This window comes from Ascaphus truei, chromosome 1, assembly GCF_040206685.1.
Source record: "Ascaphus truei isolate aAscTru1 chromosome 1, aAscTru1.hap1, whole genome shotgun sequence".
Lineage (NCBI taxonomy): Eukaryota > Metazoa > Chordata > Amphibia > Anura > Ascaphidae > Ascaphus > Ascaphus truei.
The window spans coordinates 513,692,758-513,715,008 of record NC_134483.1 but is presented as its reverse complement, the minus strand read 5'-3'; the positions used below and the strand labels follow the sequence as shown (position 1 = coordinate 513,715,008).

At 42.2% G+C, this 22,251-nt stretch overlaps 1 protein-coding gene across 2 annotated transcripts in view; it reads right to left on the bottom strand.

Annotated features, from left to right (window-relative positions):
- The window catches only part of LETM1 (leucine zipper and EF-hand containing transmembrane protein 1), a 59,307-nt gene that overhangs the window by 23,466 nt on the left and 13,590 nt on the right, over positions 1-22,251 (bottom strand). For both annotated transcript variants that reach the window (XM_075571126.1, XM_075571134.1), the window contains exons 2-8: positions 19,890-19,932; positions 18,185-18,647; positions 8,749-8,892; positions 5,851-5,988; positions 2,771-2,974; positions 1,873-1,992; positions 1,335-1,466 (exon numbers count right to left, since the gene is read on the bottom strand). In XM_075571126.1, the coding sequence (XP_075427241.1) occupies positions 1,335-1,466; positions 1,873-1,992; positions 2,771-2,974; positions 5,851-5,988; positions 8,749-8,892; positions 18,185-18,647; positions 19,890-19,932 (1,244 nt within the window). The remainder of the gene's footprint in view (positions 1-1,334; positions 1,467-1,872; positions 1,993-2,770; positions 2,975-5,850; positions 5,989-8,748; positions 8,893-18,184; positions 18,648-19,889; positions 19,933-22,251) is intronic.

The window sequence follows — 22,251 nt, the reverse complement described above, 5'->3', positions numbered from 1 at the left end:
AATATAATGTATAACCCTATTTCATTTAATGTAACCAGGTATTGTTATCAGAAATCTGTGTCCAGGACATGTTTGAAAACGAGAGGTAACTCCATGTATTATTTCATAATAAAAACATTTAATAAATAAATATCAGTGAAAAAGTGAGGAAGGTTCTATGTTGACTTAAATATTCATAAACAAAATAAGCAATTGTGACTAAAAGAAAACTGTAAATAAACCACGCCGTAAATGAATACAAAATAATAAGAATTACGACCCTTTTGCCTTGCAGCTTTGAACGGTTCTGGTGACACTGCGGATCCCAGCATCACGGTCAATAAGACTCAGACAATGGGGCAGTCATTGAAGTTAGTTGGAGACCCATGATGAACTTCTCAAATTAACGACAACAGAAACTTGACCCAAGCTGGGCAACTAATCAACTCCAAAAATAGATCACAAGCTGGATCTGCCATGTTCTATCTTATTGTGAGGTCCCAAACAACTAAAAAAAAGTTTATCTTTTTGAGCACAATTGTCTAGAACAGGGGATGGGTGCGCAAAGTGGGGGTGCGCAAGATTTTTCTGGGGGGTTGGTGGCTGTTGCAGAGGCCCTGCGCTCTTCCCACGACATTTAAATTGAGTGCCAGAGGATCACGTGAGGCCTCTGCAGTGTGTTACTTTGTCTTCGGTGACGCGTCACCATAGCAACACGCATCATTTGACGCCAGATTCTGTACAACAATTTAATCCAGTGGTACACAAAGTGGGGGGCGCTGGACATGTGTGGGGGGGGCGCGGGCGGTTGCAGAGGCCCCGTGCTCTTCCTCGAGGCATTTAAATTAAATGCCGGGGGATCACGTGATGCCCCAGCAACTCTAAAACTTACCTGGATTTTGTCGGTGTCACTTGTGTCCAATGTTATTTGACGCCGTGGGGTCATGTGACACCACGTGATCCAGAGGCGTCATTTTACACCGCGCAAGATAAGGAGGGGCTCAGAACGGAGAGGAGCGAGCAGGCAGGGGGGGGGGGGGGGAAGACAGCAAAAAAAGTTTGTGCGCCCCTGATTTAATCTATGAAGAACTAATGTTGATTGATTAACATGCATCACAGCCGACACCAAAATCCCCCTATATAAAGTATTCTGTATAAGATGTTTTCAGTATGTTTCAAGTGGTCTACAAATCCACAACAAGACGCGATTGTTGAATGCGGTGTACGTGTGTGTGTTTCATACATCAGGGCCTTAGAACAACCACATTCCAGTAAGGACAGCGGTACAATGGTAACCCACCCACTTACATTATATTTATAGTTCTGTGAAGTCAGGGTAAAGCTGGTGTACATACCATACTTTCGGGCAAAGTCTGTAGCGTTGTTTTGAGCTGATCAGCTGGTGAGAGTGTGTCAGGGAGATACAAAGCTCTGGACAAAAGGAGTAATGATGTAGGGATTTCCTGATTCAAGTGCAGCTCCAACCACTGGAATATAGAAGGCAAAAATGTGTGTATGCTACTGGATGTGTTCCAGTCATGCCTCCTACTAAAAAAGAGAAACCCTACAACAGTGATTCACAACAGTGCCATGCCAGGCTTAATGTAATTTATAGGAAGAAAGCACTTCAAATATGTCTTTTTATTACTAATGCAAGATTTACAGTTACATTTACAGTCATTATAAGATGGATTGTAAATAAAATGGTCAATTGAACACAGAAGCACTGAAGTATTTAAATTAGTAGGAAATGTAAACCCCCTTTGAACAACAGGGTCCTGCAGGGCATGGTCTTCACATGATTCATAAGTATAGATCAATGTTCTTTCCAAACACTAAAAAAAAAAAAACAGAGTGAACCCCGAAAATCTGAGACTGTTCACCAACACCGACCTGCTTAAGTTGCTCTTTCAAGCGGTCCTCTGTGACACCGAGTGCTCTCATGCCCCGGGCACGACACGCAGCCTGCAGCTCCTTTACGTTTAGGATATCCACTCCTTCCTCAGCAATCAGCTACGTCACGCAGGAAAAGGGGGAAACAGGCCAAACTATCGTCATATAGTGCGGTCATGTCAACAAATTCATGTGCAGCCACAAAAGTACATGAAAACACAACTAAGGGGGTTTTGCACAAAGTGGAAACCTCTAAACAGATCACATTGTCCAGTGTGGGGAGTTTACAGACACATTATAGGTTCACATGTTAATTGTCTAGGCCTATGAAATGTGCATATAGCTATTATTGGCACTTACTGAAAAGGTATTTAGTTTTATCTGCTTTAAAGATGGGTAATAGAAGGGTAGCTCGGTATTTCTAAGTCAGTCTTAAAAGAGTATATTTCTCAGACCATTAAAATTACAATATCACATACATTTCAAATTTTTTTTTTTTTTTTTTTTTTAAAGAGAACCGTGGGTAATCTAGTTTAATATCTCCAAGTTCAGTAGTCTGCCGATTATTAACATGTAATCTCATAATGTCAACATTACCATTTTTGGGGCACAGCACATAAGAACACAACTTCTTTTCAGCAAGCCCATCATTAACCGCATACATTACTATTGCTACACACACCCATGCTACAAAATATTCACGCGTGCAACTTACAAAATAAATGTTTACAAGATAAAAATGAAGACTAAACACACAAAAAAAGCAGATATTATACAAGAGATGCCCAACTTGTACACTGTGCCCTTTGCTAGGGCACATACACCCCTTTTAATGATCTGAGAATTGATATTAGTGGTGTAATCTCAGTAAATCAATATTATTTTCCTGATAATTTACTTTGTCGTCTGCTTTAATGGACCTCAGCTTCATAGTGAGCTGGAAGCGCAAGAAATTGTTTGTTCCGATTGACTGTAGTTCCAGGAGTTTGCACAGAGCCACAAGCTGAGGCCTGGTTAGGTTATCCAGGGTCAGCTCATCCTCAAACAGTTTGGAGAACCTCACAATCTCCTCGTTACTGGGCCTTTCTCCAGAGTTTCGAATCTGAAAAGTGTAAGATAAAGCAATGGTAGTCAATATTTTTGTTTTCATTACAGCTCAACTTTAGCTACCAAAGACAATAACAAGACCTGGTTTGTCCTACAACATAGGGCCTTCATTAATAAGCTCTTTAGTGGCCAAATCGTACTGCGATGCAAGTCCACAAGAGGTTTCAGCCCAACGTAGGGTGATCTGGCCCTTCAGAGCTTACTGAATAAGCCCCATAAAGGGCTGCACTGGATCCATGGTAGGGTCACTCACTTTTTATAAACTCAAGATTATTCTAAAAAGACAAATAACTCAGGACACCGCCATTTGTTATGTCATTTGTAACACTAATAATTTGAGAAGCTGAAGAGCAGTGGGAGTCAATCTAAAGCTTTCTGCAAGAGCACCATCTTTTCCTTTTGCCATTCCCAGGGTGTTTATAGGGCAGTACGAAAGGGGACCGGTGTGCGCTACTCTGGAGAAAACAGAAGCCAGGGGGATGAATAATTAACACCAATGATCTCCAGAAGTTCTACGGCTCAGTGTCAAAAGCAACACCTCAAATCAAAGATGGCTGACTCACTCCTTTGAAAACAATATTAACCTCAGGCGTATAAAATAAATTAAAACAAACTAAAGAATAATAATGTCAAGTAATCACAAATACTGGGGTTTTGGTCAACAAGGAGCCTTTGTCATGTAATAAAGATTACATTGTTAAATACTTTGTTTTTGTGTAGTGTTATCACATTAACATTTTCCCATTTCATTAGATGTGCTCAGGACTTTTGGTATAGGGTTTTTTTTTCAAATGACCAAATGCTCACAGCCTTATTCTCTGGGATGTAGCCTGCCTTTCAGTCGGCAGCTGAAAATATTACTGAGGCTTCACACCTACCAAAGCACCATATCCCCAGGAAGAGACGCTCATACAATAGAGGACCTTTCCACTATAAAACACAGGCACCCCGTTATTTTACCAAGAAAACCTGCAAGACGACAAGGCCCAGCAGGACCAGACTAGCAGTAATGATCCGATGGGAGACATGCAGAGAGTTGGTAAATGACGGCTCCATTTAAGTTAAAAATGCAGTTATGAAGTTGCTTTATGCACCGAAAGTGGATTCTGAATCCAGGTATTTCTACGGTCTGCAGACGAAGGAAGTAATAATACACGTATTAATTTGTCCCATGATGGATGTGCAAATGATATTCCATTAGCAGCATCCCCTTTCATACTCGTTCTGAAGTTTAAAGCAGCAATCCCAGCAGAAGTCTTTATAAATGTAACTCATAATGTTAGTGTCTTTCCCCCTGCTTTTTTTGTGGGGGTGCGCATTCAAAATCATAATTTCCGTCTAGCATGCGAGATTACCATCCAGACCTTTGGACAGCACTGGGCTCTGGTGAGAGCTCCATTTTAACCTCACGGACACTTGATATGTTTCTCTCTCCTGAACGAAGCATCAGATTTAAAAAAAAAAAAAAAAGTCAAATAAAACGTTAAGGGCAAGGGCAGATCTCTGAACGTAAGCAAAACAGTGATCAGCACAGGCTGCTGCTGCGGCTTTACAATGAAAGGAAAGGAAGCGATTGTAGAGTACGACTAAAAAATAAACAGAAAGGCATTTCCACGTAAAAGTGGGATAATCATGTTAATTCAAATAACCCAAAATGATTCAACAACAATGTGCAGGACGGAAATGATTATATATCCCTCTACATAGAGGTAACAGAGGACAGGATCACATTGGATGTAATAAACCTGCAGTGTTACTTTAAGATGTTGTGTGAAACTTCAGTCCAAAGTCACCAAGAAATCATGTATAATGCTAGCGGACAGGTACATAATCTGATGTGTCAATGATCAGGCCAAAGGACACCAAGGCGAGTGTGAGTAGTGCAGAATAATTACCAACTCCTTTCTTGCACTTATCTACAAGTTCTCCGCCCACACATCTCCCACTGGATTTTATGACTTCATGGCGTCTTGTATTGTCTCCACGTTCACATATAACTGCCGTCCCCAAAACCAACATATCTAAAGAACTATACACAGGCCTGTAAAGGTCGAGCAAGAGTTGTACACCCCATTTTGATGAGCGTTTTGCTTATGTTGTTCACATACTATTAACTCTTAATATTCAGGATTTACATTCTCCTTTGTTGACGTTTTATTTTTCCCATACATTCTTCCAGCATTTAACTAGTTAACGAACATAATATGCCATTAAGACATATTAAAGCTGCAGTTCAAGCAATGTCCTACATGTGTTTTTTTTAAATAAATCAGTTCAATACTATGAGAAAATACTTGTAGCATTTTTTTTGTAACTATTTTTAAAGACATTTTTAATGTAATCTAATGTAGCAAGCATTTTGTTTCTTTAGAAACCATTTACAAAGTCACACCCCCTTCCTCTTCTGAGACAGGCTCTGGCTCTTGAGCCCCGCCCTCTCTCTACCAGTGAACCAATTGTATCTAGTGCCTGCCTGGTCACATGATCTTCCCCACAGAACTTTGCATCCTGGGTACTCTTGTGCATCCCCAACAGTGAATTAAATAACCCCAGATTCAGCGGTTGATTACAGGAGAACGGATCGATCGGCAACTTAACTAATCACTTGTCAGTGTGCAGATTGTATTGATGCACATATTGAATGGAATATTCTTGATAAAGTGCCCGTATCGCACGAAACGCGTAGAAGGTTTGCAACCCTCTATTTTATGGTCTCACAATAAAATAATTTTTTTGCCAGACCTGCTCTCTATTCTCCTTGGCTGTGCACTGCACACACACTACATTGGAATATTTATTTTAAAAAAAATTTTACGGCAGCTTTGCAACTACAGACGACCATAAATCTAATTTTGTGAACAGGTAATGTACCTTTTGGAAAAACGTTGAGAACTCGGTGGCGACATCGCCCTTTGCAGCTTTGTTTCTTAATGCAATTTCCTCAATGGTGTCTTGCAGAAACTTGGCCAATTCAAGTTTTACTCTTAGTTCTTTCTTCAACCTCTCCTCCTAGGAAGATTCAAAATAACAAAAAAACAGCATTGAAAAAAAGTCGCTTGTCTACTGCTTAATAGGTTTACCCACATGTTCTACATATGTACACGCATTTACATTTTGTGGCTAAATGAAATGCACACCTATAGGTGCTGTAGCATCCCTGCAATGTACTCTGAAATGTACAAACATTAGCAAAGAGCAGCGCTTCTAATTAGAGCGATAATGTACCAATACATGCTGGGAAGTGACACATTTACAATGGATACACCTAGAAAATACATTTTATATAAACAAGCAGATAAATATTTCATGGCTATATATATTTTTTCAGGAAAAGTGCAATAAGATTTGTAATATAATAAAATAAGATACAGCAGACCAATGTAATTTAATTGAGACCCTCTGCAGTCTCGGATCATGACTAAATAAACATATCCATGTGTAAATGCAAATGTGCCCACTGATCTGCCCCCATTTAAAAAGGTACCGCAGCCTACCAAGTATATTACCTTTTCTGGGATAGATATTAAAAATATACCATAAAGACCAACATAAAATATGCAACGTTTAACAATATTAAAATACTTCAATAAAGTACACAAAAACAAAATGAAAAAGTGCTTTACTGTTATGTCCTACATGAATACAACAATAAAATAATTATTATGGAAGAAAGTAGTCTATTAATGTTTTGTCCCAAATTTTTCAGGTAATAAAATATCCAACAATCTTTAAAAGTAACAAAAATGTACTTAAATAAAAATAGTACATTGTTGTACAAAAAGATTTTATAGATAACAGTCCATCTTACAAAGAATACATTCCTGATCCAGCCATAATGATACATGGGATACTTAAAGGAACACAGAGGATTTTTGGTTTTTCTCTTCAAGTTTAGAAGCAGGTCGTCTCCGGAGCTAAACCGCGTTAATCTCCGCTCCGCAGTCCCGCTGCTCCCCGAGATACTTCCGGGGAAAGGTGCTGCCGTTAGCATGCCCAGCTGGGTGCATAATATTGAGGCTTAATTCTCCTGCGGGACTGGAGCCAATAGGATGCCGCTACGTCATCAGTCGCGGATTCCTATTGGCTCGCATGACAGGGGATTTAAACCGCCATGGAGGGCCGGCACCAGCTGTTCATTTCAGGATCCCCCCGGGGCCCCACTTGGGGGAAATGGTTATTTTATTTTAAATGGAAAGCTGCTTTAAATTGCAATGTGAGGATAGGGATTTGGAGGTAAATGCATTTTGTAAAGAGGAAGCTGGGCTATTTTGGTTGTGAATCAAAGAACAAGGGGACAAGAAATTATGAGAAGCAGGTAGGGGAGACGGGCACGGGTAATTTGGACTTTTAAAGTTCAGACACCAACAAAATAGATGGGAGTTTAATCGTCTCAGATTTTACACTTTAGTGTTTTTTGGTCAATTTGTCCTGCTCAACCCACAATATGGCTTTGTCACATAGGTAGTAGTGATCACAATCGTATGGTTAGAGGTGTCAAATTACATTATTTTGATACAGCTGAGCGAGAAAACAGAAATGGAGGGGGTGAAAGTCAGATACAAAGCGGTAATTTTGGGGGAGAGAACAGAGAGAACTTAAGTACTTTACAGAAAGAGCAACAAAGGCACTGAAAATGATTTGTTGTGATGTGATCTCATAATAAAGGCAAAGGGCAGAATTGTGCAAGACACTCGTATGTATTCGCCTCAAATGTTTTTAAGGCTCACAGTTTAACATGAACATATAATAAAAGCAAATATTCGTACACAATGCTTTGTTTCTATGTACGGTACATCAGGTTATACAAGCATTTCCTTTTCTTCCACAGGCTGCAAAACCTGGTATGGTAAAACCCAAGCAAATACTATTGGCATATTTAGAAAGCGATGCTATGCTACAATAATAACGTTATTTCATATACAGCTTTTTCCCCCAATGGGACTCAAAACACTTCACAATTACAGTACAGTATAGTGTGCAGTAAGCAGCATTGTACATAGGATTTTTGCAGACAGTCCCTGCCCAGATGAGCTTACAATCTATGATTTTGGTGCCCGAGACACAGGGAGATAAAGTGATTTGCCCAAGGTCACAAGGAGCAGATAAGGATTGTAACCAGTCTCCCCTACCTCAAACTCTGTGTCGTTATCAGAATCAGTGTCTTTACTCACCGAGTCGCTCCTTCAACCCACTCCTCCAAAACATCTTGTGCTCAAGAAAGCACCTTCACGATAAGAACCTGTCTTTATACCAATGTTCATCAATTGACTATGGTACACAATGTGCTGAAACCGTTTGGGATACAAATAATTATCTGATTAGAAATGGCCTAATTTGGAGCCCCCAATGCAACATCCAAACAACAACATATACAGTTAAATACTTCTCGGTTTGTCCTTTCATAGGTAAGGGTCATTTAAACTCTACGACCAAAGCATTATAAGCCTGCAGCCACATTACAGCATGACACTAGTGTTAGGACCTGAATACTTGTCATGCCGTGATGTGGGGGCAGGCTTATAATGCTTTGGTCAAAGAGTTTAACTAAATGACTCTTATTTATGAGAAGACAACCCGATTAGTATTTAATATATATATATATACTTTGTCATTTGGATGTTGCATTGGGGCTTTTTGTTTTTGGTTGTTTACAGTATATTTGGTCACACCCAATAGCACTCCTTTTGACACAAATATATATGTGGTGGGTGTTGGTTTCAGAGCTTGCAGGGATTGTGTGTTCATTTCTAATTAGGTCTTCGTTATTACCTTCTTTGAAGTCGTTTCAAATGTCGAAGGCAGCATATTTGGGAACAGTTTCACTGCAACTGGAAGCAAGAACTCCATGAAAGGCACCACAACAAAGACCAGGAAAGGTACCAGACGAAAGAGGTCAGCACAGATCTTTAGGAACTGTTTCAGAGAGAGAAAAAAACATGGTATTAAAATAATGGTTATAGACTTTAAGTAGTTCATTTCTTCAAGTTTCACATTTGACTATCGAAAGTCACTGTATTCACATGTGGGGTAAGAGACCCTCGACTTGCAGCATGTATCCAATGTCATACTGGCATTCCCACTTCTACAGTTTTCCCAGGGTATTTAATCTCTAGACACAGCTGGGTAAGCCCTGGTTAGGCTCTGGATATCTTCTCTGTGATCGTGATTGTGGGAGAGAATAGTAAAATTGCAGTGAGATTTCGGCAGCTACCCGGCTCGCGTACCACCACATCCGCATGCGTCACTTCCCATCCGCATGCGTCACTTCCCATCTTTAATTTTCCCTCTCTCCTTTTAAGGCTGCCATACACCCAGAAGTATCCTGCAAGAACTCTACTCCGGGACTGGCTGCATTAAAACATATTTACTATTTCACTGCCAAGGGGACCTGTAACATGGCTCATCTAGCAAGTCTAACCCAATTTTCGGGTAATTTGAAAACGGTAGCAAATACATAAGAATTTACAATGCCTCTGATCTCAGACGCGCTATTAGAGAGGGTTGGGGTTCCTCAGAATTTCACAATATAATTATAGGGTTCCTTAAACAAAAAAAGTTGACAACCACTGATCTAAGGCTGCGGCCATAGTGCATGCGAGGAGACAAATCCATTTAATTATTCGCGCAATGGCCTCGTCACAAATTTGAACCAATGAGTGCAAAACCTCAATTGTTCAGCCTGGTGACGTCACGGCCACGCCTCTCCGTCACGCGCGTCTACGGAATGCTCAGGTGACAGGCGCGGGCGCCTCCTTGAGCTCTGTCGCGCGCGCACTACGTCCGCAGCCTTACCCTGTAATGTGGCAGATGTGAGCAGAGCTCTGGGATTTTGCCAGGGAAGAGATTAACGAATATAAGGAACTACAGATAACCTTTATGGGAGGCTACCAAATAAATATTCTCCCCCCTCCCTCCTGTTTGCCATACGAATAAGTGAGAGGGAACCAAGGTTTGAGGAAATACACATATTAGGTCAAGTACAGTGGATTTCCTTTATATTTTCTGGAAGAAAAAAAAAAAATTAACCCCCAGGAGGCAGTTTTCATGAATTTGAGGCCGTCTGTAAAGACTATTAGCATGTCTATTCCTAAAATGTTCAGTTGCATCTGAAAACAGCAGGCAGCCATTAAATTCATCCCAACTTATAGTCCTCTGTACAATACTTGGCTAATGAGTTTTTTTAACTGGCATAAGCTTCTATAGAAACATTACAAAGCCACCACCCAGCGCATTTTCACCTGCATGAAATCCATTGCACAAGCATTAACCATTTTCAAAGTCAATGCCAGCATTAATTCACCAACTACTGGGTCTCCTGAGATTCAATCTTAATGCAAAACTCTTCATCTTCACCTGTCTCGACTACTGCAACTCCCCTCTCCTCCTCCATACCCCTCCTACAAATCCGAAAGGCTGTAGCACGTACACTTCTCACTCTCCTCCGCTCTGCCCACGCCACCCTTCTTCTCTCCCAATTCCATTGGCTACCCATCCAACAGCGACCTCGCTTCAAACTCCTCACCCTGGTCTACAGATCTCTCCATGGACTTGCCTCTCCTTACCTTTCAGCACTCATCTCTCGCTACACTTTTTCCTGTCCACTTTGCTCCCTGACTGCCACAACCCTTACTCCCCGACCCCCTCCTCTCGATTCCGATAATTTGCCTTACTCACACCCCCCCCCCCCCCCCTCCACTGGAACAAGTTCCCCCACCACTTTCAATCTGCCCCCTCCCTAACTATCTTCAGACACCAACTTAAAAAAAAACAAATCTCTTCTACATCACATTCCACAATCCCCCATTAACCTTCTATCCCATGCCCTCCTCCAACCCATCCCCAACACCCATGATATCCCCTATCCTTAACCCTTCCTAGTCTCTCCAAAACCCTCCAAAGTAACCCACCTCACCAATCCAATTGCCTCCACTGTCCCCAATGTCAGACCCATCACCATGCCACCAACAAGACTAAATACAGAGACCTGACCCCAATCCCTGCCAACCAACCAAGCTTTACCAACTAATGTGCAGCGCCCTGGATAATGGCGCTATATAAATGTGGTTGTAAATAAAAACATCTAAAAGTTGGAAACAGTCAAAACAAAAAGTACTTTAACTCTGCCGGTTCAGTATAGGAAACATGAATTTACTGATGACTTCCTACGTAAATCATATCTGCTGGAATAGATAAAGGATATGCTCAGTCTTGTGGCTTATACTACATTGAAGAGATAAGCAAAACATTCCAACCCAAGAGAAGAAACATGATTTTATTCTTTGGAAGGGCGGCTCCCGCCCAGATCAAAGTGAACTGGAAGCATGGGGTCTCCGGAGCTAACATTAATGGGGATCAGCTTGGAGACCCCATTTCAAACCTGTATTAAAAAATGAAGGGGGTGGGGGGGTGGGGGTTGGAGGAGAGAAAAACGCTTGGATTGCCCTGTTAAAATCCAGCAAACCAACCTCTAGAACAGGCCTGCACAACTCCAGCCCTCGAGGACCGCAAACAGGCCAGGGTTACAGGATATCCCTACTTCAGCACAGCTGGCTCAATTAGTGGCTCAGTATTAGTGAGCCACTAATTGAACCAGCTGTGCTGAAGTAGGGATATCCTGAAAACCTGGCCTGTTTGCGGCCCTCGAGGACTGGAGTTGTGCAGGCCTGCTCTAGAAGATTCAGGTGCAAGCTCTCACCAAAGCGATTAGTAAATCAAATGTAACCCTAACAGATATCTTCTCTTCTCAGGTAAAAACTCATTTGAATCCTGTTTCCAATCACCCCTTGGTGTGTGTATTTTAGTAAATTCAATTGTTTACAATCTAGGTAAAAACCCATATTTGAGTCCTGTTTACCTCATCTAATTTTCTCTCGCACTTCTCCCCATCTCCATCTCGTTTCTGCAGAGACCTGTGCTCTATTAACCTACCAGCTTTTGATTCCACTTTACGCTCCTCCCTCTCCTCTCTCAGCCCTGCTCCAGACCCTGACAACCTGGTCAGAAAGTACAACTCTGCCCGGTCCTCCTCTCGATGTACATGCCCCGCTTTCTCTCTGCCGTTATCGCCCTTCTAACCCTAGACCCTGGTTAAATTCCCACACGCGCATGCTGCGTTCCTGCACTCGTTCCTCTGAATGCCTCTGGTGGAAATCTCACACTCTCGCAGACTTCATTCACTACAAATGTATGCTATCCTGTTTCAATTCTGTCCTCTCAGGCTAAACAAACCTACTTTTCTTCACTACTCAACACGCACAAGTCTAACCAACGCCGACTCTTCTCTGTCTTTGACAACCTACTCAGACCACCCTCTGCTCTCTTCTTCCTCCATCGCACCTCAGGACTTTGCTGACTATTTTAAGGAAAAGGTGGAATCCATGTGTCAGAACTTCCCCTCTGTTTCCTCCTCCCACCCTACACCGCTTCCTAACTCTCCTTCCGCCTGCCTTGACACTTTTTCTGCTGTCACAGAGGAGGATGTGTCACTATTGATCTCTTCTCCCTCTCACACTTGCCCTCTTGACCACATTCCCTCCCATCTCCTAAAACCTCTTGCTCCTACTAGAATTCCTACGCTCACACACACATTTTTAACTCCTCCCTCTACTCTGGTACCTTTCCCTCCTTCTTCAAACATGCAACAGTTATACCATTACTCAAAAACAGCAAGCTTGACCCTACCTGTCTTTCTAACTATCAACCTGTCTCCCTCCTGCCTTTTGCCTCTAAACTCCTTGAACATTTTGTATTCTCTCGCCTGCTCCATTTTCTCACCACCTATTCTCTCTTAGACCCTCTACAATCTGGCTTGCGCACTGCTCACTCCACTGAAACAGCCCTCACTAAAATAACTAATGACCGCCATTCAGCCAAAGACAGAGGTCATTACACTCTGCTCATATTACTCGACCTCTCTGCAGCATTTGATACCGTGGACTACCCTCTCCTTCTGATTCTCCATACTCTTTGTATTCGTAACAAAGCTCTATTCTGGATCTCCTCTTACCTTTCCCATCGTACTTTCAGTGTCTCTTCTGCCAACATCTCCTCCTCTATCGATCTCTCTGTAGGGGTATCCCAGGGCTCTGTCCTAGGACCTCTCCTCTCTGTACACACACTCTCTAGGTGACACATCACATCTCTTGGGTTCAAATATCACCTCTATGCTGACGACACAAATTTATTTTTCAACCCCTGACCTTACAGCTGCTGTATAGACCAAATTTTCTGAATGTCTCTCTGCGATATCATCCTGGATGGCCCACCACCGATTTAAACTCAACATGTCAAAAACAGAGCTCCTCATATTTCAACAGAAACCTGGCCCTACTACCTCCTTCCACATTACTGTTGGAAGTTCAGTCATGCACCCAGTAGCGCAAGCATGCCGACTAGGGGTCACATTCAACTCCTCTCACATTCAAAACGTATCTAAAACCTGTTGCTTTTTCCTCCACAATATTACAAAGATACGCCCTTTCCCCTTTGCTCGACTGCTAAAACTCTGACTCAGGCCCTCATTCTCTCCCGTCTCGATTACTGTAACCTCCTGATGTCCGGCCTTCGTGCCTCTCACCTGCCCCCCCACAATCTATCCTAAATGCTGCTGTTAGAATCACTCTACTCTTTCCTTAATCTGTCTCAGCGCCTCCCCTGTTGAAAGCACTCTCCTGGCTTCTTATCAAATCCCGTATCTCACACTCAATTCTCCTCCTCACTTTTAAAGCTTTACACTCTTCTGCCCCTCCTTAAATCTCAGCCCTAATTTCTCACTATGCACTATCCTGACTCTTGCGTTCTGCTCAAGGATGTCTTATCTCTACCCCCTTTGTATCTAAAGCCCTATCCCATCTTAAACATATCTCACTGCCTGCCCCACCCCTCTGAAATGCCCTTCCCCTCAATATCCGACTAGCACCCTCTCTATCTACCTTTAAGACCCACCTTAAAACACACATGCTTAACGAAGCATATGAGTAGCTCCGCGGCTAATACTATACACCTGATGAAGCTTGGCCCCTTGTAGACGCGCTTACCGGTTATAACGCGGTCTCATTATGTGGACCCTGAGCACCTAGTTATAACGGGGTTCATCTGTACTTACCAAAGCTGGCAATCGTTTGATGCTCCTGTTGCAAATCTTTAAAAATTCTGATTGTGTACCCAACTAAATGGCCGCCTTTCCGTTACAATCAATCCTTCGGTCACAATGGAGCTACAATTTATTCTTATATTACTACGGTCACAATGTATTCTTGTATTACTAAGCTGGCTATAGAAATCAAAGGATGCTCAGTATATTAAAGCTACAGTTCAAGCAATATCCTACATGTGTTGGTTTTTTTTTTATCAGTGATGTACTATGATAAAATACTTGTAGAATTTTTTTTTTAAAGACATTTTTAATGTATTCTAATGTAGCAAGCATTTTTGTTTCTATAGAAACCATTTACAAAGTCACATCCCCTTCCTCTTCTGAGACAGGCTCTGGCTCGTGAGCTCTGCCTTCTCTCTAGCAGTGTACCAATAGCATCTACTAACTGCCTGGTCACATGTGAGCTTCCACACAGAACTTTGCATCGTGGGTACTGTTCTGCAGCAATAATGTGAGCTTCCACACAGAACTTTGCATCGTGGGTACTGTTCTGCAGCAATAACACAGAGCAAAGCGATCGATTACAGGAGAACAGATCGATCTGCAACTTCGCTAATCACTTGCCATTGTGCAGCTTGTATTGATGCACATATTGAATGGGGGGACAAATTAAATAAACGGCAGCTTGAACTGCAGCTTTAAAACTCATCAAAAATGGCATTAAGTGTTGAACTTAAAAAAATAGTAAGTATTATGTAATACTACAGAACGGATTTTTTTTTAAAAATTAAGATTTCACATTTTTGCTGCTTTAAATGAATAACAGTTACGTTGGCCCTTAAATTGCTTTATATCAACAATAACTAGTCCAATTTAAATGCAGCTGGAAATAAGTTAGTAGTAAGTAACAATTTCATGAATGGCAATCAAATCAATATCCAATAGAGATACTTGAAAAATGAGAATATTAAAGGTGGATTCCAAGTTGAATACACATCTTTTATTTGTGTTATTTGGTGGGTGCAGGGGTTCATCAGAACAGAACCCCTTTAATTCCAGCCCCCCATGATCCAGAGATAGTTACCGGGTAGGTGTCTATACTTCCCGATTGCTTAAATGCCTCCGCACCTGAACTGTGCTAGTTTTAGCGCTGTTGGCCCCTTTACTGCTCCGGAGATACTTATATGGGGAGATTCACCAAGGTCTGTTGCAGAGCAATGCAGTCAATATGGCGTCAACTGCCATTGACTAGAACGGCAGGTAACGCAGAATCAGGCGCGTTAACACCTTAGCAAATCTCCTCATTAATTGCCACTGTTTTCCTGCCCATTAGGGAAATCGAAAAGACGCCAAATTGACCCTGGTCCCCCAGGTCAATAGGGATTGATGACTTTGCGGACAAGAGCGGTGGCCATCTTGGTTATAGCCAAGGAAACCACCAGCAACTAAAAAAGTAAATATTGGGAACTGGGGGGGGGGGTCCCTGGAGCTAACAATATTGTGGTTCCTGTCTGCAGGACACCCTGGTTCAAATTCTGAAAATAAATAACAAAAAATAAGAAAAATAGAGGGGGGGGGGCCGGGGGGGCTCCTCGAATGTGAATACGAGCAGCTAGAACACAGAATCAAGACAGTAGACCAGGGGAACATCTTTGAGCTGGGGAGTTTTATGCCCAGAACGTTTTTAGTGTTTGTTTTGATTGCTATAAATTGCAGTGCATAAAACATTAAACAAGAGACATGAAAGATCTGTGGTTCTTCAACCTCAGGGTGCTGAACCCAAGGAGATTTTCTGGATTGCCAAAGGAGATCATATTCAAAAGCAAGTTGTGTATTCTAGAGCTTTGGTAATTCCTTAACGTGGTCTTGTCCCTGGGGTTTGAGAGCCACTGGGCCACTCGCAGGTGGTGATGAGAGAGGAGAGGGACGAAGAGAGGAGAAAAAGTGCTTAAGAAAATAAATAAAAAGGAGGATAACAAAATATGATTATGAGAGAGCGGGCATGGAGAGAGTGTGGGAAAGAGGAAGAGCGAGAGAGACCACGAGGCAGAAAGATGGGGTTACCAAAGGAGATATAATGGTGTTTATCAGTGGGGGAAGATTAAGGTGTTAACAAGAGAGAGACAAAGATTAAAAGGTTACCAGACCGCTCACGTAAAGCCGTCTCAGTTTAGTCTGCTAGCCTTAACAAGTGTAGCTCTACATATGCAGCCAACATAGGCACAAGCATTGTGTGTGTCTTGGTACCAGAACAAACTCACTGTGCAAATTGTCACACACCCATTCTTTGCAGTTATCCCCAAAAGCACAAAATCAACTGAAATGCCATTAATGTACAGTAAACTATTCAAAGCAAGTACAGCAACATGTGACCTCCAGTATAGCATTGCTCTGAACATTCAGCTATTTTATTTTAAATACTGTCGATCTACTATGACAAAGGGGAGTAGGGGTCGTCACTGAGGGTTATCACAGCCTACACAAAACATGATCGTGTAAGCTGCAACAAAACATGCACAAGCCAGGCAACCTTTCCCAAAGACCCCTTCATTCAGTCCATATCTTTTCCGGTTACCAACCTGAAGCTCAGAGCACACCAACCCTACAGTGCAACAGAGCGATGCCTGCTGAATCTGACAACGCCAAGGAAACTAAACTTCAGCTGTTCTCATGTACCTTGTTCACAGATTTGTTAGAGGCCAAGAAGAATTGTTGTCTAGGACGTTTGGCCACGACCAAACCACCGCCACTGAAACTCACCGCTGGGACACGTCTTTAACTGTACCACCGCTGCCATGACGCCATTTGTGAACGCGCCCGCTAAGAAGGACACTCAGTGCCCCTGCCGGACCCCGGCAGCAACATTTTTTTTTAATTAATCTTTACATTTACTTGCGACAAGGGGGAACCAAGGCGTCTCAAGAAACTTGTCACAAGAAAATATAAAGATTAATCATTATAATATTTTTTGCGGGATCGCCGAGTGTCCTGCTTAGCAGGAGTGTTCACAAATGGCGTCATAGAGGTGGGACATTTAAAGCGGCAGCCACCAAGAAATATGTAGTGGCGGCGAGATGCCCTGCGGCAAAATGTGAAGTGCGAGTGTCCCAGCGGTGAGTTTCATCAGCGACATGGGAATGGCGATGAGAGCGGTGGTTTGGTCGCAGCCAAAAGGGTCGTCCCATTCCAGCAGAATTATATGTAAAACCTCAAGATGCATAGCGGAACCTGTGATCCATTCCACAGCCAAAACACCTGAATATTTTTAACATCAAACAGCATGGAGGAGTAATGTAAACAGGGTACAAGGAGCTAGTTAGCCACACTGCCCTCTATCCATTATCTCTTAACATACAATGCATCCACTGCAGCCAGGGACTCTGGGAAATGACAAATGAGCACAGTGTCACCCTTTGCTCCTAATCAAACCTAACACTGCCCTGTAGGCTGGATGCTGGCGAGCTTGCATCAAGTATATTATTTTGGATCTGTAATAATCCACAGGAGGTAAATACGCCTATTTGTTTTCCCATTACCAATGCTGCCACCTTCCTTTGCAACGGTTATTCTTTGGCTCATGACAAGATCACCAAAACAAGTCAAATGCCACGCAAGATGACATCAGCCCATTCACACTATTATTCAAGTCACTGTTAACAGTCACACAATGCTACAAAGCGAAAGTACTCAACCAAATGGCCATACTCAATCATTTATCAGCTGTATCATAAACTTGACATTGTTTGTAAACCACAGGCATAAAACATAACTGCAACAACTACATGAATATGGGCAGAGAAGCAGCTGAGACGTCTCAGAACTTGTGCTTTTTCTTGCAATTCTGTCCTTTAATGACATTACAGCACAAATTGCTTCCAAAAGCAAAAGAAAATGAAGAGCTTGCCAAAAAAGCCAGTGTTTCTGTAAAGCTTTAAACCCGCCTGCCAGCGAGTATTGCATCCAGTTACTCTGCACAATTATTCCATAAATCGTCTTGGGCCCCTATACATTTCCCATATAAAATGAGGTCCAACAGCTTTGATTCTCTATGATCCTACGTGAGCTTTTCACAAGTTACCAGGAGTTTGAAGTATACAATTTCCACCGTACCTGTCGCCTTTCCCTTCGAGATAACGAGTGCCCGTTGAGAATATGCCACAGCATTCTTGCCGCAATCTTGGTATCTATCCACAACAACCGGAAGCCGTGGTAATAGTGCTTCAATTCATCCATCACCTTCTGCCCTATAGATTTCTTTACTGTCTCCACTTCCGTTGTCGGACTATACACCGGACCTCCTTCTTCCAGCTTTTTATTTTTGTCCTTTAAAGACTTCAGTGATTTTTCCACCACGGAGTCATCAAAAAGGGGCCTGGAGGTGTGCAAAGCTCGGACTGAAAAGTACTGCGGTCCCAAAGTGCCCAGGCTGGCAAGGGACGTCCAAGACTCGGGGGGATTAGGAATCTTACAGTACCTTCTTTCAGACCCGTTAGTCCATGAAAAGCCGTTCTCCCCTTTCCTGAAAGCCATGTACAAAGGACGGGAAGCAATGCAACTTCTAATGTGAACATTTCTAAATAAAGAGGGGGAACAAAACACAAAGGTAATCAGGTCTGACATTGAAAATAAACTTCTATGGTTTTTCTGCACTTCACCTTTAAGGAAAATATGAAAGTTGGAATGGGGTTTTTTGGGGGGGGAGAGGGGGGTGGCGAGCACATTGCACAGCAATACGAGAACGTTTCTGATGCTCTGTTTTATTGTTATTTTTTTTTTTTTTTACACTAGTACGTGGCAATGTCAGGCAAAGCGGTGGTGGTGCCGATCATGGGACAGAATTGTTGGGAGAATTTGTTGCTCATCAGGTCTGGGTAAACTGTACTCTGCACATTAAGTTTGATATAAAATTAGAATGTATTAAAAAATATATATATATATTCATATAGTAAACAGTGAGACACTATGCTCATTTGCATGTCATTACCCAGAATCCCTGGCTGCAGTGGAAGCACTGCTTGCAAAGCGATAATGGGGAAAAACAGGGTAGCAGTCCTGTCTGAGGCTGAGCGCGCTTGTAGCACTTACTTCAATAATATCAAATGTGTACGGCCACACTCGTGCACGTACGCTCTCCAAAGCTCAGCGCTTGAAGAGACTTGGAAATTTAATTTCCAAGCACCGAGAATGGTCACATGGCCGTTCTGTAAACAATCAGCGTGGAGATTCGCCGGAGGATGGGATTGGAGGGAAAGGCTGGTAAGGTAGATACACACACACACACGCACACACGCGCACACGCGCACACACGCGCCCCCTCCCTTAATAGCCACGCCCCCCGCTCCCAAATTATTGCAGGACAGCCGAGTGCTCATGCTTGGAAAGCCGGTGACATCACGCTTTCAGGCATGAGCGCGCTCAGTGGCAGCCACGTGCAAATGCAACACAAGTGGTATTTTATTTAATATATAATGGAGTTCACATTTAGGGAGGATGTGTCTCCGGATAATGAGTCTTTACTCTCTTAATTTCTCTTACCTTTTGGTATTATTCCATTTAATCCCCTGTTTACAGTGCTGCAGGCCCTTGCAACCGTGCATATCGTCATGCATTTAATCCTACACTTCGCAATGTGGAGCTACTGTAGTCCAACAGATAACTACACCCCCAGAGATACAGAAACAACACTATGAGTTAAAGTACCTTTGCTTTGTCAGCAGGATGTTCTGCAACATGCCACCCTGCCCTACAATGTAAAGCTTCAACATTTTACCAATGCGATTAACCCTTTCACCTTTCTTACCAGTTGTTTACTAACCTTAGAGAAGTACAACTTAGGCAGACACGTTCAGTAGAATGACCTACAACAGAGAAAGTAACACTGGAATTAATTGAACAACTCAGATTCAAATTAGGTCTGAAATCAATTACAGCACTTTGCTTGCACACTTTATTCTTGGCCAACCCTTAACGGGAAGAAATTTGCAATTAATGATGGGACTGCCACAGATTGAAAAATAGCAAAGGGTCCAAATCTGTGCAATTATTACGTTCTGTAATTTAACACGTGTCCATTATTATAGTAGTCTTTAATAAATAAAAATATCACTTTTGGTGTATTTGCATGTCTCAGACAAATCCCTACCTTGAACATGCAAACGCACCACACGTGGTATTAATAATTTACTGTGCACTGTACAGCTGAGGGCGTTTGCCACTTGTTTAGCCACCATAACTTTATAACGTCCGCCTTCCAGTAGATCTCTATTTAAGAAGGATATTTTTGTAAGAGAGCATTTCAGATGCCCTTCAAATGTAATTTTCCCCCTTCTTAAAAGGACACAGTGTGCAGCTTATGTGCTAAATATCTCCGTGGCTATTTATTCCATCAATGGAATTATAAATAACTAAATGTTAGTCCATTTCACAGAAAGCTTTTTGGTGCGCTGGTACTTGCAGTTTAGATTGTAGTCTAGCAACACAGAGTAAGCTACTGCTCAGTGTATATTCACATCTAGGCGAAGCCCTGGAACAGGTGTGGAAAGGTTGCTATGCAGCCACCAGACTCAGCGTTACCCAGAGCACGCACCAACAAGTTTTTTTTGTCACTCTCCCCATGATGAAAAGGGGAAATGGGTAATGTATTTGTATTATTTAATTGAGGCGGTTTGGAACACACTGGGCGCCAGTGCTGAGGTTGTGGAAGTGGACAGTGCGCCTGGACAGCTTCCCTAGTAGTGTCAGACTTATTTCTATTTTACATTGGTGCGCAATTTTAGGGGGGTGGTTCCCCTTGCATGCTTATTTTTTTTATTATATTAAAATTTCTTCACAACACTGTACACAGTGGTCAGGAGGACTCCTTGCTCACTGATCTTTTTAAACTCTGTATTTTGTTCCTACATTTAAAATTAAAAAAAAGAAAAAAAAGGAGGGTTCAAAACCTAAATTAATATGGATGCCAAGTCCCTCTGAGTAAAAAAGTGGACCTCAAGGACCCTTATATGAAAAGACTTTCTGATCGGGTCCTTTGTAGTCTGCATAGAAAGCAGCCCGTGCTGCGGACGGAGACAGTGAGAATACACAGCTGGAGTTTTCACGTGAACACACCGCTGCCGGCTTTAGGCGAATGTTAATAAAAATCAAATAAAAAAAACCGCAAGGAAAAACATAAAAGTAAGGTTGGTAAATCTACTTTAAAGGGGCATCGTATAAAGCTCATATTCAAAATCGATCATATTAGGGGAAGCAACACCTTTGACTTCAATTTAGTTTCCCCAAACCTATTTACCAACATAATAGGCAAAGCTGCTCTGTGCTGGAAGAATCCTTATTCCTACATTGAAGAGTGAACTTCTCTTACAATAAGATTAAACCAATTAACAGTCCCATTTAAAACCACATGTCTTAACTAAGAATACTTAACAGGGATTACAGAAGGCAAGGCAAAAATCAGTGGCCAACACCATATGGTAATATACAGCATCCACTAAAGTGCCTTCCAAATGCAGAATGGAAGGGAAAAGGCGAGTTTGAAAGTTAAAATATTCAAATCACATTTATTGAATTGAATAATGTTTGTATTATAAATTGCCCTATTTCATCATGATCATGCAGATCAGTAACTCACCGTTGTTTTGTCAGACTTAAAACTGGCTACCAGAAACGTGCTCAAAACTGCTGTATTCCAGCCCTGATCACTGCCACTTTGATGATGCAGTGGAGTGTATTGGTTTAGTATTTAAGTAATAATCTTTGAAGAACACGGCATTACTTTCCAATAATGCTCGCTTCTGCGAGTGTCGCTTCTGCGAGTGTCGCTTCTGCGAGTGTCGCTTCTGCGAGTGTCGCTTGCTTCTGCGTCGTTCCCCAGTAGAGGAGATACTGCCTGGATCAGCACGCCGTATAAATATATATTCCACATAGGGGAAGGCTAAACCCTAATACGACAGTGATGTGTGTAGCACATTAAACCTGGTGATTGATGCCACCTGTTAATCAAATAAATAAATTTTGAATTCAAACGGCTATATGTGGTTTTAAATCATTTTTGAAAGCGTACTTGTTTGCTTTTAGAAAGAGCTTCAGTTATTAAGTTAACGTGGAACCGCACGTGTCCCAAATGTACATCAGTGGGGCTGCAGCGGAGCAGACGTGCCTTTCCAGGAGAGATTGTTCCA